This window comes from Gopherus flavomarginatus, chromosome 4 (genome assembly GCF_025201925.1).
Source record: "Gopherus flavomarginatus isolate rGopFla2 chromosome 4, rGopFla2.mat.asm, whole genome shotgun sequence".
NCBI lineage: Eukaryota > Metazoa > Chordata > Testudines > Testudinidae > Gopherus > Gopherus flavomarginatus.
In genome coordinates, this window is record NC_066620.1 from 2,962,276 (window position 1) to 2,978,999 (window position 16,724).

General features: G+C 43.6%; 1 protein-coding gene across 2 annotated transcripts in view; it reads left to right on the forward strand.

Moving 5' to 3' along the window:
* The first annotated feature begins 278 nt into the window (after window positions 1–278).
* POLR1B (RNA polymerase I subunit B) overlaps window positions 279–16,724 on the forward strand; it is a 34,199-nt gene continuing 17,753 nt past the window's right edge. The window contains exons 1-7 of one of the 2 annotated variants that reach the window (XM_050951190.1): window positions 279–384; window positions 3,653–3,820; window positions 6,858–7,004; window positions 8,744–8,876; window positions 10,299–10,435; window positions 14,497–14,720; window positions 16,548–16,719. In XM_050951190.1, coding sequence (XP_050807147.1) covers window positions 3,731–3,820; window positions 6,858–7,004; window positions 8,744–8,876; window positions 10,299–10,435; window positions 14,497–14,720; window positions 16,548–16,719 — 903 coding nt within the window. In that variant the 5' untranslated portion in view covers window positions 279–384; window positions 3,653–3,730. Of the gene's footprint in view, window positions 385–3,652; window positions 3,821–6,857; window positions 7,005–8,743; window positions 8,877–10,298; window positions 10,436–14,496; window positions 14,721–16,547; window positions 16,720–16,724 lie in introns of those variants that run through there. The other variant, XM_050951191.1, reaches the window with a different exon arrangement.

Here is a 16,724-nt window from a genome sequence, read left to right on the forward strand (position 1 = left end):
GCTGAGGGCCCTGTGGGGGGCGGGGGGAGGGGGGGTCGCGCTGAGGCCACGTGACAGCTGGATGAGGGCGGGGCGGGGCTGCGCTGAGGGCCCGGGGGGGGGCGTTGCCCTGGAGCCCGCCTGGCTGGGGGCGGGGCCAGAACCGGATCCGGAAGTGGCGTGTGGCGCGGCCGCGCGGGGCAGGCCGGGAGCCGTCGGGGCGCGCGGCGCAGCATGGCGACCAAGTGGCGGAGCCTCCCCGAGCGGCCCAGCCTCGCGGCCCTAACGGCGCAGGGCTACGGGCGGCCCCGCGAGCGGCAGCGCCCGGCCCTGCAGGAGCTGACCCGGGCCCACATCGAGTCCTTCGACCTGGCCGTGGGCGAGGGGCTGCACCGGGCCGTGCAGGTGGGGGCGGCGCTGGCGGGCAGGGATGTAGGAGGGTGCTGGGGGGCAGGGCAGGAGGGGGAAGGGGGCAGGGACGAGGAGAGGACAGAGAGGGTGCTGGGGGGCAGGGCAGGAGGGGGAAGGGGGCAGGGCAGGGGGACAGGGATGTAGGGGAGTGCTGGGGCAGGGCAGGGATGGGGAGGGGACGGGGAGGGTGCTGAGGGGCAGGGCAGGGATGGGGAGAGGGGCAGTGCAGGGGGACAAGGATGTAGGGGGGTGCTGGGGCAGGGCAGGAGGGGGAAGGGGGCAGGGATGGGGAGGAGACGGGGAGGGTGTTGAGGGGCAGGGCAGGGATGGGGAGAGGGGCAGTGCAGGGGGACAGGGATGTAGGGGGGTGCTGGGGCAGGGCAGGAGGGGGAAGGGGGCAGGGACGAGAAGAGGACAGAGAGGGTGCTGGGGGGAAGGGGGCAGGGCAGGGGGACAGGGATGTAGGGGAGTGCTGGGGCAGGGCAGGAATGGGGAGGGGACGGGGAGGGTGCTGAGGGGCAGGGCAGGGATGGGGAGAGGGGCAGTGCAGGGGGACAAGGATGTAGGGGGGTGCTGGGGCAGGGCAGGAGGGGGAAGGGGGCAGGGATGGGGAGGGGACGGGGAGGGTGCTGAGGGGCAGGGCAGGAGGATGGATGGGGGTGGGAGAGGGGCAGGAGAGAGCAGCTGGCGGCAGGGTTTGAAGAGGGAGCAGGTCTGTGCACACGAGGGAAGGGCTGGTGCCTGGTAACAGGGGACACAAAGGCAGAGAGCTTGGGGCTGGCTAATGCACGGTACCTTTACATCCCAGCTTGCCAGGTGCAGGCTCTTTCTCTGGACAAGCCTTAAATCGGTTTCTTGTCCATGTCGGTTGAGTGTCCTTGCAAGTAGCGGCTGGACAAAGCCTTTTTAAAATACACATGATGACGGGTTGATCTTGCGCTGCCGTTGCACTGACAGGCCCAAAGAATAGGAATGGTTTAATGAGCCAGGATTTTCCTCTGCTGGTTATTTGCCATCATAGAGACCATGTGAGTGAGGGAATATCTGTTGTTGGACCAACTTCTGTTGGTGAGAGAGACCGCTTTTGAGCTTACACAGCTTGGCTTCATCTCTGGGAAGTGAGTGTCAGCTAAATAAAGGTGGATCAGATTGTTGAGTATAAGTGGTTAGCACATATTTCAAGGAACCATTCAGGGTGGAGTGGGCCCATTAATGCCTGGGGAAAAACTGAAGTGAGGGGCAGTTAACAGGTTACAGATTGTTGTAATAAGCCACAGGTCCAGTTGTTTCTGTTCAGTCCATTTTTAGGGTCAAGCAAAGTTAGGACTTTAAGCTGCCACAGTCATCTTTGGAAAACATTGTGCAGGTTTTCTTTGAGAATGACAACTGAGAGGTCAGGTATAGAGTGATGGTTGTGAAAAGTCTTCACCCACAGGTGATGCGGAGTTGTTGTCTTTTGTCATTTCTCTGTGTAAGTTAATTTGAGAGCGTAGTGATTCTCATTTCACCTGAGAAAACCTGATTCAATATAGAAATAACCTCCCTTGACTGCACACCCACCATCCCAGGGGAGTGGACTAGATGACCTCTCAAGGTCCCTTCCAGTTTATTCATAGAATTCATAGAATATCAGAGTGGGAAGGGACCTCAGGAGGTATCTAGTCCAACCCCCTGCTCAAAGCAGGACCAATCCCCAGACAGATTTTTGCCCCAGATCCCTAAATGGCCCCCTCAAGGATTGAACTCACAACCCTGGGTTTAGCAGGCCAATCCTCAACTATGATCCCACACTGGAACCCGTATGGGCTATCATCAGACAGTTACAATCCATACTCGGGTTGTATGGGGACCACATCCTGAAAGAAGTCTTTCCTGAACCCCGTCTTCTAAACTTCAAACAATCCCCCAACTCTTCAAGTTCATCAGAAGCAAGATCCACACAGACCAGAGCACACTAGCTCAAAGTGGCACTAGATCCTGCTGGAACAACAGATGCAAAACCTGTGGACATACCTGCACTACCACAATGATCAACAACCCTCACAACACACCTTTCAAGAGCCATGATTCCTACAGATACCTATCACAGTATGTGGTGTACCTCATCCAGTGCACTAAATGCCCCAGTAATAAATATGTGGGTGAAACACAGAACTGACCCCTGCAGGACCCTACCAAATATGCCCTCCCAGTTTGACCGTGGGCCATTTACTGTGCTTGCCCTTCCACAGCTGTCTAGGACCTCACCTGTCCTCTATAAATGCTTGAATTGCTAACAGTTCTGAGATTGCTTCCATTAGTTCCTTAAACACCCTGGGATGAATTTCCTCAGGCTCCGCTCACTTGAATACATCTACCTTAGTTAAATATTCTTGAACCTGTTCTTTGGCTTGTATTCTTTGTTGTTAGTTTGAATTGTGTTGAGTATCTGGCCACTATTATCCTTTTTAATGAAGACTGAAGCAAATTAGGCATTAAACACTGTCTTCTCGATGCCATCAGCTATTAGTTCTCCTTCCCTACTAAGTAGAAGACCTACACTTTGTCTTTCTTTTGCTCATAATGTATTTAAAGAACCTCTTTTTATTGCCTTTTATATCCTTTGCAAGGTGTAACTCTTTTTGTGTCTTAGCCTTTCTGATTTTGTCCCTGCATACTTGTGCTGTTCTTTTGTACTTCTCCTTAGCAATTCATCCATGTTTCCACTTTTTGTAGGATTCCTTTTTTGTTTTTCAGGTCATTAAAGAGCTCCTGACAGAGCCATATTGGCCTCTTACTATCCTTCCTGTCTTTCATTCATATCGGAATAGTTGGCAGTTGTGCATTTAATATTGTTTCCTCCTTGAGACATTGCCTCTTCTCCCAAATTCTTTTATCCCTTGGAGTTTCTTCCCATAAGACCTTACCTATCAGTTCCAGGTGTTTGTTAAAGTGTGTTTCTGGAAATACGTTGTCCTTATTCTGCTGCTCTCACTCCTTCCTTGCCTTAGTATCATGAAATCTATCATGATCACTTTCACCCAAATTGCTTTCCACCTTTAGATTCTCAACCAATTCCACCCTTTGGTCAGAATCAAGTTTAAGATGGCTGCCCCAGGTTACTTCCTCCTCTTTCTGAAACAATACCTTGACTCCAGTACATTCCAAGAACTTATTGGAAAGGTATTTTGCCATATTACTTTTTCTGCTGATGTCTGGATAGATAGTCTCCTGTTACTGTTGTTTGTATATGTACACATACAGAGTTTCTTTTGGGTTTCAGGCTATTCCTGCTCTGGAGTTTGCTTTCAAAAATGAACGCATCACTCTGGCAATTGTGGGCGCTGTCATCAATCCTCCTATGGTGCCAAAAGGGAGTATCTGTAAAGAGCTGAAAGTGTACCCAGCAGAATGTAGAGGACGCAGAAGCACTTATCGTGGGAAACTAACTGTAAGTAGTAATGGTTAGAATAGTACTTTCAGGGAATGAAAACTACCCTTTTCCACTGTCTGGTATGTGCTGTATTTGCTTATAAACCATTAGCTTGTAAATAAATACCTTTTCACACATGTTCTATGGCTGTTCTATGGATCACCGGTAGTACTTGGAATGAAACAGTTTGGGAACCATACTGTGGGGAACTAGGGTGTTGGTAGAGGAGGTACATCCATGAGAAGATCTCTTTTTTACAAAATGGCTTACAAAATGGAAAAAGTTGGAGGACCATTGCCTTATGCCACCAGAAAGTCATGAGTATCAGCTTTGCAAAATGATGTCTGGCATTTGTTTCTACACCTGAAAACACCAGAGATACTGATAGCTATTAAAGAAATATTTGTATATGTCACCATTTAGGGCAACTGTACCCGTATTCCCCCTTCATTGTCCCTCGGGCATTCACTCTAGGCTCTTGGCTCTTCACCCATCACCTCTCTTTGGCAGAGACCCATGTCACTCTCCCTCCTGACCCAGGTTTTTCCAGGCTTCACAGATGCTTGCTTACCCTGGTATATCTCAGCAAGCCAGTCCACCTAAATAGATCAGTGTCTGCACTTTGCTATGAACGGCGTAATCGCTGTTGTTATAAGTTGCCACACAGGTCTTTGTAAGCAAGCACATTTAAGGTAAAAACGTACTACAAATAATGAAAGAACCTATGAACACCCTGTGAGTAGTTCAGTCTTTCCTTTGTACATCTTGGCCTCATATAACAGGTGATCTGTAGACAGTGGCCCCCTTTTCAGGGTGTAGCTTCAAAAGACGGGGGTTTTGCATAACCAGAGGTGGGGAATTTGTATTCACCTCTTCCCAGATATTTCCCTGGAAAAACACTTAACATTTCTTGTTTCAAAAGTCCATTATTGCCTGGCACAATGATCAGTATAGTCCTTTGAAACCCCAGGCCTCATGTTTGTCACATCTCCTCCCTCAAGAGGTAACGTTCAGTCGCAGCCCACAATAATACATAACCCATTCATTTAATACAATTGAACCTGAAGATACTTAAATTTAATTGAGTAAGATTTTCCCAAAGATATTGTAACAAGTTGCTGTATCTGTCACAGTCTGTGTTTAGTCATAGGTGTGTGTGGCTCTTTGCAGAGAGAATGAAATTTGCAATTTAGGTTGGGTGTGATACATAGGACATCTCTGACAAGGAGAATGTGGGGAGACTTGCACGAGATAAGACTGTTTGTTTTTGTAGAGTGCATCGGCTTCCCTTTCTCTGGATTTTTTTTTTTTTTTAAATTGCCATTTAGGTTGCTGTGGGACTTTGGGCTATTGTTGGAGAAGTGTACTGCAGTACTCCCTAGAGAGCAGTGTCACACATCTCTCTCTGTTGCCACGTTGGAAAGAGCCCTGTGTGCTGAACGAGGAGAGCCATATTAGACCCTGAAACAAATTTCTTGCTTCTTCTGTTCCCCATTTCAGTTCCCACGTGTATACAGAGATTGCTGACTTGAGAGCATTCATACACGGCAAAATTTGTATCTCATGAAAGACTGAAATCCCAGCTTTCAAATGGCATAAAACATTAACTTTTAACTAATGGTTCATAAAATATTGCTTACTAATATGATATCTGAATAGAAATTGAGGTGTGAGAGAATGTGGTTTTTAAAAGGTGACATCTTGCAACCTAGTAACATTTAGTGGACCAGGAAGAAATTGAGCAATAATTCAGGACCAGTGACCAAAAGAGAATCATTAGCTTCCTGTTTTTTAAATCTATAAGGCAGTTTAGGAACATCAGTTAACTACCCCTGACACTGCCGTTCTGAGGCAGGAGTAGATACTGTTCCTTTCTTACAAGTAGAGATGTTATGACTTGCCCAAAAATCCCCGAGTTCCTGGTTCCCAGTCCTTTGCTGAGACCGCTAAATCATGCACTTTTCTAACACTTCGTGAGATCAACTGTACTTTATAAACTCCTTGTGCTTAAGAAGATTGCGTGTCAGATAAACTTAAATTAATTTTTGACCCTGAACTACCTATATCAACAGAATAGATAAATCTAATAACAATTTTTGTCTTGTCTGGTTGCTCTAAATTCATTCCATCACCCCTCTGCTGAATTCCACTGTGGTCATTGTTTTGATTTTCTCTGGTTTTGTAGCCTGTCTGAGTCGTTGCAGTTAGACAGATTTCCAGATGTGTGTATATTTAAGGGAAGAGAAGTATTTATCTCTTCCCCTTACTGAAATATGAGATTTTTTTTTCCAGTTTATTGGTACGCTCTAGCTCCTCTTTGTTACAGAAGCAGGAATTCCATTATGACTTCAGCAGCAGTAAGAGTCTTGAACAGGCAATCTGATTTTCCTGGGAGAGGGAGCCGTAGCATTAATACAGAATAATTCTTCTTGGGTTTTTTTGTGAAACCATTGTGAAGTTTTACACAATTAACATTGCAGACAGATTAAAAATACCAGCACACTGATGCTTTGAAGTCTAGTATTCTGCCTCCTGCCAGGCTATAAACATTATAAGCACGAATACTTACTTTGGGGGGTTGTAAATAACAGTGGGACCTACCTAAGTTATATGTATTGTAATTCCACCATTGTAAGAGTTTTGTTCATCCTTGCATAACTCTTGTAATTTTGTTTAAACTTTGCAAAGAAAAACAACCCCAAAACCATAACCCTCACTTCGTGCAGAGACAAAACATGGGAAATTTTTATTCACATTATAAGTGAACAAAAATGGAATTATAAAGTCCTAACATAACCTGAACTGTAGTACATGTGACTGTGCATCCACTATAATATATAATTTGTATGTCTTTATTCTTACAGTGTATATATAATGCATTATAACTAATTACTGTTTTCTTTGCAGACAGTATAATTTTTTTGCTATTTATGGTTTTGTATTGAACATACAATGTTTGTAATGTAGCTCATTTTCTAAAGACAGCTAGCTATATTTTATCATTATCTGTGTTATTTTAACTTTCCTAATAATTTGCTGTATTGTTTCTCTATAGGCTGACATCAGCTGGTCAGTGAATGGCATTCCTAAAGGGATTATTAAACAGTCCCTGGGATATGTTCCAATCATGGTGAAATCTAAGCTTTGCAATCTGCATAGTCTTCCTCCAAGAGCTCTGATTGAACACCATGAGGAAGAAGAGGTAACAGTGGATTTTGGTGGGGCAGGAATATCTTCTTTACCATGTGGCAAGGGAAGTGGGTTTTACATTAGCTTGAAGGATTTTGGCATATCTATTTAGAAGCACAATCTGGCATATTTTCTGAGTTTACACCATTTGTAAAGATTTTGTGTAGTTTCTCTTGGGTCATAAGTCTCAGCCCTCAAGGTGGCTTCAGGTTATTTGCCGTTTGAGATACCTGTAATCCTGCTCTTGAGAAGGTGTAAAAGCACATGGAGTACCTCAGACTCATGCAGGCAGTGACCATTACTGGTACTTGATGTTACTTTCCAGATGTGCAGCTGCCTCTGGAAAACTATCCTTCCCCTTCTCTGGAGGCACACGGGGCTGCTTCTGTTCTCCGTGTTAGAATTTAAGCCTTGAGTGCTCTCTGCCCCCTAGCTGCCAGTTACCGCTAAGCAGTGGTACGGGTGCCCCTGGCTGATGATGAGAGTCTTACAGTAGGGCTCTTTGGAGGTGATACATTTCCCCTTCATAGCCATAGATTTTACTTCTCCATTACTTTCGGGTTCCCTTTTGCTGTTGAGGCTTTTTTATCTGCTCTATGTGATAAATTGAATATGTGGCTACAGAACCATATAGTGCTGTCATTTTTCATTAAAAGTGTAGTAATTTCTTTTCAGTTTACAATCAAAGTAAATAACCAAATGGATGAACAATTAGTCTGTTTTCAGTCAGTGTAATCTACAATGATACCCTGTTATTGCCAGGCCCAGAGCCACATATCCTGCATCTTTATAATTAACTTTGATTCCACACTCGTCGTAATTTGAACAAACATGTAAAGGTGAAGAGAATTTTCTCTGAAATTAATTTTTATATTGGATGTTAGTGTCACACACCTGCTAAATTGCAAAGCCATGCAATAAATGTGCATGTATCATGCATATTTGGCCACTTCTCCTGTACTTTGCACACCTGAGGCTTTGTCTGGTATTTCAGATGACTTCTAAGAGCTGACATTTTTAAAAATCAGTTGGACGCACAATCATGTTCTTTTCTCCAAATGTGGAATAGAGCTTTTCTTTCTCCCAGTTTGCTATCCAGAGACCTCGTGTGGGGAAAGGGAGTATTCAGATCAGGGGAAAGTTTTAAATCCAATATTTTATATCCCTCAGAACAGGAATTTTACACTTGGAAAGGGGAGCGTCTTAGTAGCTAGTACTTGCTAGTAGCTCTGAAAGGGCCCAAGATACGGTATTTTAAAATTCTGATATTTCCATGTATACTAAAGTTGTTGTAAGTCATTTTAGAGGTTTCTTTAACTTACTGTCTTGTCTTCTCATTTTCTCTGCAGCCTCTACAGTTGGACTTAGTGTAACTAGTGCATCTGGCTTTACAGGTGGATGGATACAAGAAATAGTCCAAATAATTATTTTAAACACCACTAAAATAGTTATTTTCATAAAATACATGGAATATACAGAGCTTATAATAGTATGACAGGTCTATTGGCACTTGTTTGGGATGACCTCCGTAATGCGCTCTTACCTGTTACGTGTGAGTGATGCATGCATCCCGAGCACGTCAATACAACTTGCCATGTATTCCACACACACAAAAAAGTTGGTGTGTATTTTACTGTCCAATAAGAGCTAATTTTGTCTCACTTCCATTTTGTTTCTTGTATAAAAGGTACTCTGTACTCAGATCTTTGAACTTTGGTGTATTAATTTTTAAAGCACTTTCTCTCTTGTCAGGAAATGGGAGGCTATTTTATAGTTAACGGTATAGAAAAAGTTATCAGAATGCTGATTATGCCTAGACGAAACTTTCCCATTGCAATGATAAGACCCAAATGGAAAAGCCGAGGCCCTGGTTACACGGAGTATGGTAAGTGTAGTGATTTTGTTAGGGGCATCACCTTAGTAAGACAGTTGCTTGAGAATAAACAAACTGTATTTAGTTATTGCTTTTTATTTTGTTCATGCAATTGTGCTGTACGTAAACATGGCAGCTTGCTCAGATGAGGGGAAATTCTATTCCTTTAAAAGGGAGAAGCCCTGTGCTGGAAAAAGCAATTCTTTTAACATTTGGATGAATTTTAGTGCTTGTGAAAATAAAAGGCTAATTACATTATATAAGGCATAAGCTAGGTTGATGGCTTTTGACTGTTGTAATCTGAACCGTTGATATTGGGTGATACTGGGTTGTATTCTGTCTGATTGTGGGTGGTCCAGCTTACATTGTGAGCAGGGTGTAATGGCAGTGAACCTGAGAACATCAATCCAATAGACACAGAAGTCTGTTGGTGCTATAGGCAACACTGAATTTCCTTTCCCTGCACTAAGTTAAGGTAGTAAAGAGATTTATCCACAGTTAAAATAGAATCTGCACTACCTCCATCATAAGGCTCAGTGTCATAACTGGTAATGGCTCTCCTCTGAATCCTGCCTGTTGTTTATATTAAAACTCACTATCAACGCACCCTGTTTTTAATGAAAATCCCACCTGTCAGTGCATTGTGTTCTGCCTCATTAAAAATGCATTGTTTATATTTATTCACAGAACCAGTACATTTTTGACAATGAGCTTGAAGCTGCTTTGTAAGACATACAAATACAGTCCTTGCCCCAATGACTGTATGATCTAGACGGATGGTGGTGCAGGATCTGTAGTTTGTTTCCCTAAGTTCAGTGTGTCTGAACTCTTTTGCCATGCTGCTACATGTAGTAATAAAAGAGTAGTTTAGTCGCCACAGGCCCGATTCCCCACTGCCTTACACGTTGTAGTGTCATGTACACTGTACAGTGAGTATAAAATGATACCAGATCACAACAGTCGCATTTTGCACCCACTTTGCACTAGTGTAAATGGTTATGGCCTGATTCAGCACATGCTTAATTTTAAGATTGTGAAGTCAGTGGGACTACTCATGCTGAAATACCTTGCAAATCAGACCTAAAGTAGTGGAAGGCAGTGGAGAATCAGGCCCTATTTTTTATTAATGCTTGATCTCTCTCTTGAGATGGCCAGCTGTGATGTGAATACCCATCCTGTAGTAAAGTCAGACCTCTAATTCATTTCAAGCCGAATACTGAAAATCAGCCTGTGGTGATGACTCGCACTAGCTATCTACCAGTGTGACACACTCTCTCAGTACGATGCCTTTGAGCCATACAGTGCCCCCACCTAGGGAAATCTCAGCTGTATCCAGAGCATTTAAAGACAATGCTTGTTGTGTATTCTCGATAGCATGCAGTCAATAGTTTCTATGTTGTATAAGTGAATCTTTGCTTATGCTTGTTTGGGCAGGTATATCGATGCGCTGTGTTAGAGATGAACACACTGCTATAAACATGAACCTTCACTACCTGGAAAATGGTACGGTGATGCTGAACTTCATTTTTCAGAAAGAGTTGTTCTTCCTCCCACTGGGATTTGCACTGAAGGTAAACCATAATCTGGTTTTAGGGCTTTTGGTGAATGAAAGGTTGATTAAAGAATTGCTATGTAAAGTGTAGCAGCCTGTTTCTTGCTTGGAAAAATGACTTATTCAATAGTTAATTCCACGTGAAGCATTTCATTAAATGGAACTTGTCATCTTGACTATCAGGAATTGTAGTCCAAACTGGATGTGCCTGTGTCGGGAGTATAATATTCAGGGCTGAAGTATGAGAAGGTGTACACAGCTGAAGGGGAAATAAGGTTTTGTATAAATGTTTCTTGGCTTTTTGCTATAAGGCAGTGCTGATGAGACGTTTTCAAAAGGTAATGGTGGGTAGTTTTCCAGCTGAAGTCAAAGATAAAGCTGTTTTAAAACACAAACAATTGTGCAGAATAAATCCTCAAGCGCAATATCGATATAATGTTTTTAGTCCGTATCCCAGTTATTGGCAGTATTGTTCAGTGAAAGACTTTGGGAGCACGTGAATCTTAGTTCTAATCAGATAAGTCATGTCAGCCCAATTGAAAATCAAGCAAAATAGTATAAAAACAAAATGCTGCTTCTGTACAGAACTTTCCTGGATAAACAATGTTAGAAATGGTTGCAAAAATACCGTTTTTTCAAAAGTGATTGTGAAAGCACCAATGGGTTCAGTGTTGTACCGGCCACAAAGGAAGTCAGCCCTTTGCCCCATCAGGCTTAAAATATAAAGGCCCGATCCTGTAAACCTCATAGGTGTAATGCTTATTACCATGACCTGTCCCGTGGCTCACCAGTCTTACAGAAGGGTTCTTGGAGCCTTTGGGATTTTGCTGTCTTTCAAGTCTTCCTTCCTGGTGGTTACCCTTGGTGCCAGGAGGATCTCAGAGATACAGACACTGTGTCTGCTCATTTTCCTCCCTAGGTCACAGAGACATTTGGGGAAGAGGAGGCTACACATGTTGAGTTTGAGAGCTGCTAGTTGTTACGTAGGCAGGACCAATTTCTTAGGAAATCGTATGGTGGTGAACTTTGGACAAAAAGTCCAAAGGCTCTGTCGTCCTGTCTCAAAGGCGTTTCGAATGAATTAGACTGTGCATCCAAACCTGATTTCACCTACAGGACAGGGATGCTGGTGCTTGAGCTCGTAATTCTGTGGAATTGCAACAGCGCAAGATACCCCTACTCAGCAGCAACTAATTCATTCATTCTGTGCTGCTAGTCAAATAACTCTGTGTAACTCTAGTGTTGTTTTGAAGTGTGGTCGCTCTCCCTTGAGCTGGGCTAACTCCAGTGTGCTAACTCGAGCTAACTGGTGCAGTGAAGACAAGCCCATTGTCTCTGTGGAGGCAGTGGATGTATTTAAAGCGCATGAGTTACGGAAGACAAGCAACCATTGGATGATGAACTTTCATAAAAGCTCATAACTACAGAATACAATTTAGTAAGCACAGTGCATGAATTTTGCTAAGCAGGGCAGTGAAAGTTTTCAGATGAGCTGTCTCTAGACAGAGTAGAATGATTTGCTGTACCTATTTAAAGCACAATGTAACTCCTCACTTAATATTGTAGTTCTGTTCCTGACAAATGCAACTTTAAGTGATACAGTGTTAAACAAATCCAGTTTTTCTGTAAGATTTAATGTAAATGTGGGGGTTAGGTTCCAAGGACATTTGGGGGGAGGGAAGAGCAGACAAAAGGCATTATATACTGTACAGTACTGTACTGGGGTTGGGAGGTGCCACTGGCTTACCCCACACAGGCACAGCCCGCTGCAGGCAAGGATGCTAGGAAGGACCTTCGCAGCAGCAGCTTCCCTGGAGAACAACAGGCTCTGACTCTGCTGGGGGATGCGCCAGGCCTGCCTCTTCCCATCCCCGCTCCACTCCAGGCCCACCTCTTCCCACTCCACCTCCTCTCCGAGCATGCCGCATCCCCGTTCCTCTTCTCTCCCCCTCCCCCCGAAAGTCCTAAGTGCTGCCAAACAGCTGTTTGGCTGTGGGGGAAGCACTGGGAGGGAGGGGAAGGAGGCGCAGAAGAAGTAGTTGTGCAATGCTCCCTTGTAAAGTCGCGGCTCTTCCAGAGAATCTTAAAAGCAGTGGACAGAGCAGGCAGCATGTTATAAGGGAGCATTGAACAACTTTAAACAAGCCTGTTCCCTAATGGAGCAGCGATGTAACTTTGAAACAATGTTAAGCGGGAGGAGGTTAAGTGGGGAGTTACTGTAATAATAAAGCCTTGGCTTCAGTTAACTATTTTCATCTTCCTTTTCCTAAAAAGAAAGCACGTTCTCTCTGGTGGTAGTGCCAGATTGCTTTTGTAATCTAGCTGATGTATTTGATTTATCAACCCACGGGGATGTGTCCATTGTCAGACAACCTGCACATACTTTGTTGAAATGGCAGCTTAGTTTGGCAGATTACATTTCTTCACAGGCTTTATCTTTGTTTTAGTTAACAAGTGAAAGTTATTTCTGATTTTCCTAGTTATAACCCCCCTGTCTGTGAGAGCTGTGTTGTTTAAATAGAATCACCACTGAGCTGAATGTTGGCTTTAAAGCGAGGGGTTGCAGCTGAACTCAGGCTGTGTCCACCCTACAGCAGCACAGCAATGGGTCTGCATCTATGCTGCTAGAGCACCATACTGTAGCTGCTTTCTGCAGCGATGGAAGGGCTTTTTCCATCCATGTAGTTAAAGCACCTCTCGCGATGGATGAATTCTTCCATTGAGCTAGCTGCGTCTCTTCAGGGACTAGGCCAATCTAACTACGTCGCACAGGGCGTGAGATTTTTCACAGCCCTGCGCAACATAGCTACATCAATCTAATTTTTAAGCCGTCCATTCCAGTATAAAAACTTCTTGTTTTCAGTTTTCTCAAATGTCAATAATTAGTGATTTTAGACAAATTGTGAATTAAATTTATATTGTAAGCAGGTCAGTCTATATAAATATAAAAAATCTTATTTAAATGAAAAAGTTAGGAAAAAGATCTTGGCGTCATTGTGGATAGTTCTCTGAAGATGTCCACGCAGTGCGCAGAGGCAGTCAAAAAAGCAAACAGGATGTTAGGAATCATTAAAAAGGGGATAGAGAATAAGACAGAGAATATCTTATTGCCCTTATATAAATCCATGGTACGCCCACATCTCGAATACTGTGTACAGATGTGGTCTCCTCACCTCAAAAAATATATTCTAGCACTAGAAAAGGTTCAGAAAAGGGCAACTAAAATGATTAGGGGTTTGGAGCGGGTTCCATACGAGGAAAGATTAAAGAGGCTAGGCCTCTTCAGCTTGGAAAAGAGGAGACTAAGGGGGGATATGATAGAGGTATATAAAATCATGAGTGATGTGGAGAAAGTGGATAAAGAAAAGTTATTTACTTATTCCCATAATACAAGAACTAGGGGTCACCAAATGAAATTAATAGGTAGCAGGTTTAAAACAAATAAAAGGAAGTTCTTCTTCACACAGCGCACAGTCAACCTGTGGAACTCCTTACCTGAGGAGGTTGTGAAGGCTGGGACTATAACAGTGTTCAAAACGGAACTGGATAAATTCATGGTGGCTAAGTCCATAAATGGCTATTAGCCAGGAAGGGTAAAGAATGGTGTCCCTAGCCTCTGTTCAGAGGATGGAGATGGATGGCAGGAGAGAGATCACTTGATCATTGCCTGTTAGCTTCACTTCCTCTGGGGTACCTGGCATTGGCCACTATCGGTAGACAGATACTGGGCTAGATGGACCTTTGGTCTGACCCGGTACGGCCGTTCATATGTTCTTATGAAGAAAAACTAAATTAATTTTGATTCATCGTTGCCTGTATTAACCCAGCTTTTGCTTTTCCAGGGGCTTCGTTGGGGTATCTGTGGTGCTCATCAGGCTGTGTATACCCAGGGTCTTTCTCCACAGTTAATTGAACCTCAGAAAACTGTTTATCTTAGGGGAAGAGTATTAGACCGATAGAAGAGCATAAACCAGCATAAGTGGCTGGAGTGACCTGGCCCCATTCTATAATTTAATTAGACGTGATTTATTACTCCTGGTTTTTCTTAGTTTTCTGATCTGGTGCCTTTCTTTCCTCTAGGCATTAGTTGGTTTCTCAGATTACCAGATTTTTCAGGAGTTGATCAAAGGAAGAGAAGACAACTCCTTCTATAAGAACTGCATCTCTCAGATGCTGCGAATGGTAATGGAGGAGGGCTGTGCCACACAAAAGCAGGTCCTTAACTACATTGGGAAATGCTTCCGAGTGAAACTCAACCTTCCTGAGTGGTACCCAAATGAGCAAGCTGCAGAATTCCTTCTGGAGTACGTATTCATGTGGCAATATATAAGTAAATGATTGAACTACAGATGTAGTCACATTTCACTGTCTGACCTTAAGGACAAAAATTTAGAGAGAGAGTCTCACACACACACACTCGCCCCCCTCCAAATAACATTATGGGGCCAGTTTTCAGACAGCTTCTGGAAATGTTGCATTTACCTTAATCTGTCTGCAAACACATATCCACCAGGTATGTGAGCATGATTTCAGAGGATGGCTGCAGACTCGGTCCTTCATGCTTTTTGCCATATGGCTTTATATAGTGGGTTTTATAAGAGATCTAAATATCCTCAATCCTGAGAGAGAGATGTTAGGAAATTGAATAGTGAGCCGAGCCTTAACTCTGAATCTACTGTACCACAGCCTGCTTGGCATTTAACCCACTGTTTGAAGTCCTTTGCAGCACTTGAGCACAACAGGATGAGCACAGTTTACCTTAAAAGGTTTTTGGAGGTTATATCTTTAGGTAGAGGAGAATAACACTTGCTCCGTGGAATAACAAAGGACACTGCATTCCATTCTAGTTTTAACTCTGAATATTTGAATGGGTGGGGGAGGAAGTGGTATTAGGGAATCCCTGGTTCATGGTACAGGTGTTTTGAGTTCAGGAGCTCTTGCGTCTAGCCCTTGAAAGGAACTGATTGGAAGGTTTCAGAGTCCTTGAGAACATGGTCAGTGCAGCAGAGACCTCAAGCCAGCCTACTGGTGACTCAGAGAGTTAGAAATATTAAGAGTCAGAGTCATCTGGAAGGACGAGAGTCAGGAGTAGGAATCCTTCATGATGGTCCTCAGAGGATCAGAATTTCAAGGTTAAACTCTCTTTTTCCTTTCAAAATATCCTGGGCTGTTCGTCAATGTGGACTAATCTGCACATCGGAAAGGGCTTTCAGTTGAAGTGGGAGGTGAGACAGGAGGAAGCTGAAGGCACTAGACAGGGTGTGCACCTCTAACAGGAATTTAGGAAGTCTGTACTTTGTCTTGCCCACATTAAGTAGTATTCAGACCAAAATTTTGTAACTGAGTGCTCTGCTGGGACATGATAGGAGCTTTCATTGTGATGTTGCAGAGCAGTAACAGAGTTCTAGTGAGTACATTTTCTGTTTACCATTTATTTTGAGGGAGACAAAGTAGGTGAGGTAATATCTTTTATTGAACCAGCTTCTGTAGGTGGAAGGGACAAGTTAGGAAGCTGTGTCTCTTCCACCAGCAGAAGTTGATTCAGTAAAAGATATAACCTTGCCTACCTTGTCTCTCTCCTATCCTGGGACCAACATGGCTACGGTAACTCTGAAAACATTTATTTTGAGTGCATTTTGTGTTATTGTTTCTCTATGGAACACAGTTAATGATGCACATATGAGTGCACCACATTTTATATGAAATATGTGTATGAAATTTAGCCTTCATGTGGATCTGTCTCAAAATACTCCATGGCAACATGAATAATTTTGTGCTTTTAAGTTTAGTGCTTAAAAAGGTGTAGAATTAACATTCCAGGAGTCTCTCTTCTTCCAAATAACAGGCACAGTACTGGTAGCAGGAGGCGGGCTCATCTGCTGATGTGCCTCAGCCGTGTTCTGGAAGATTGCATCTCTAAGGATGATGAGAGGGAAGTCTCTAAATCCTTTCAGTCCACGGTCTTCATTGAAATTTCTGAACAACCCCCAGACGTGTGGGGAAAATTGTTATGCGGCTTAACTTCTGAGTTAGTGAATAAGAGTTTGGTCAAGGGCTGTTCAGCCCAGAGCTTGGAACATAGGTCCTGTTAGATATGGAGTGAATTGGCCCCTTTCTTCCTATTCCTACAGTCAGTGCATCTGTGTACACTTGAAAACCAAAACCGAGAAGTTCTACTTGCTTTGTCTGATGACCCGGAAGCTGTTTGCTTTTGCCAAAGAAGAGTGCATGGAGGAGAATCCAGACAGCCTTATGAATCAGGAGGTGCTTACCCCAGGGCAGCTTTACCTCATGTTCTTAAAGGTAAT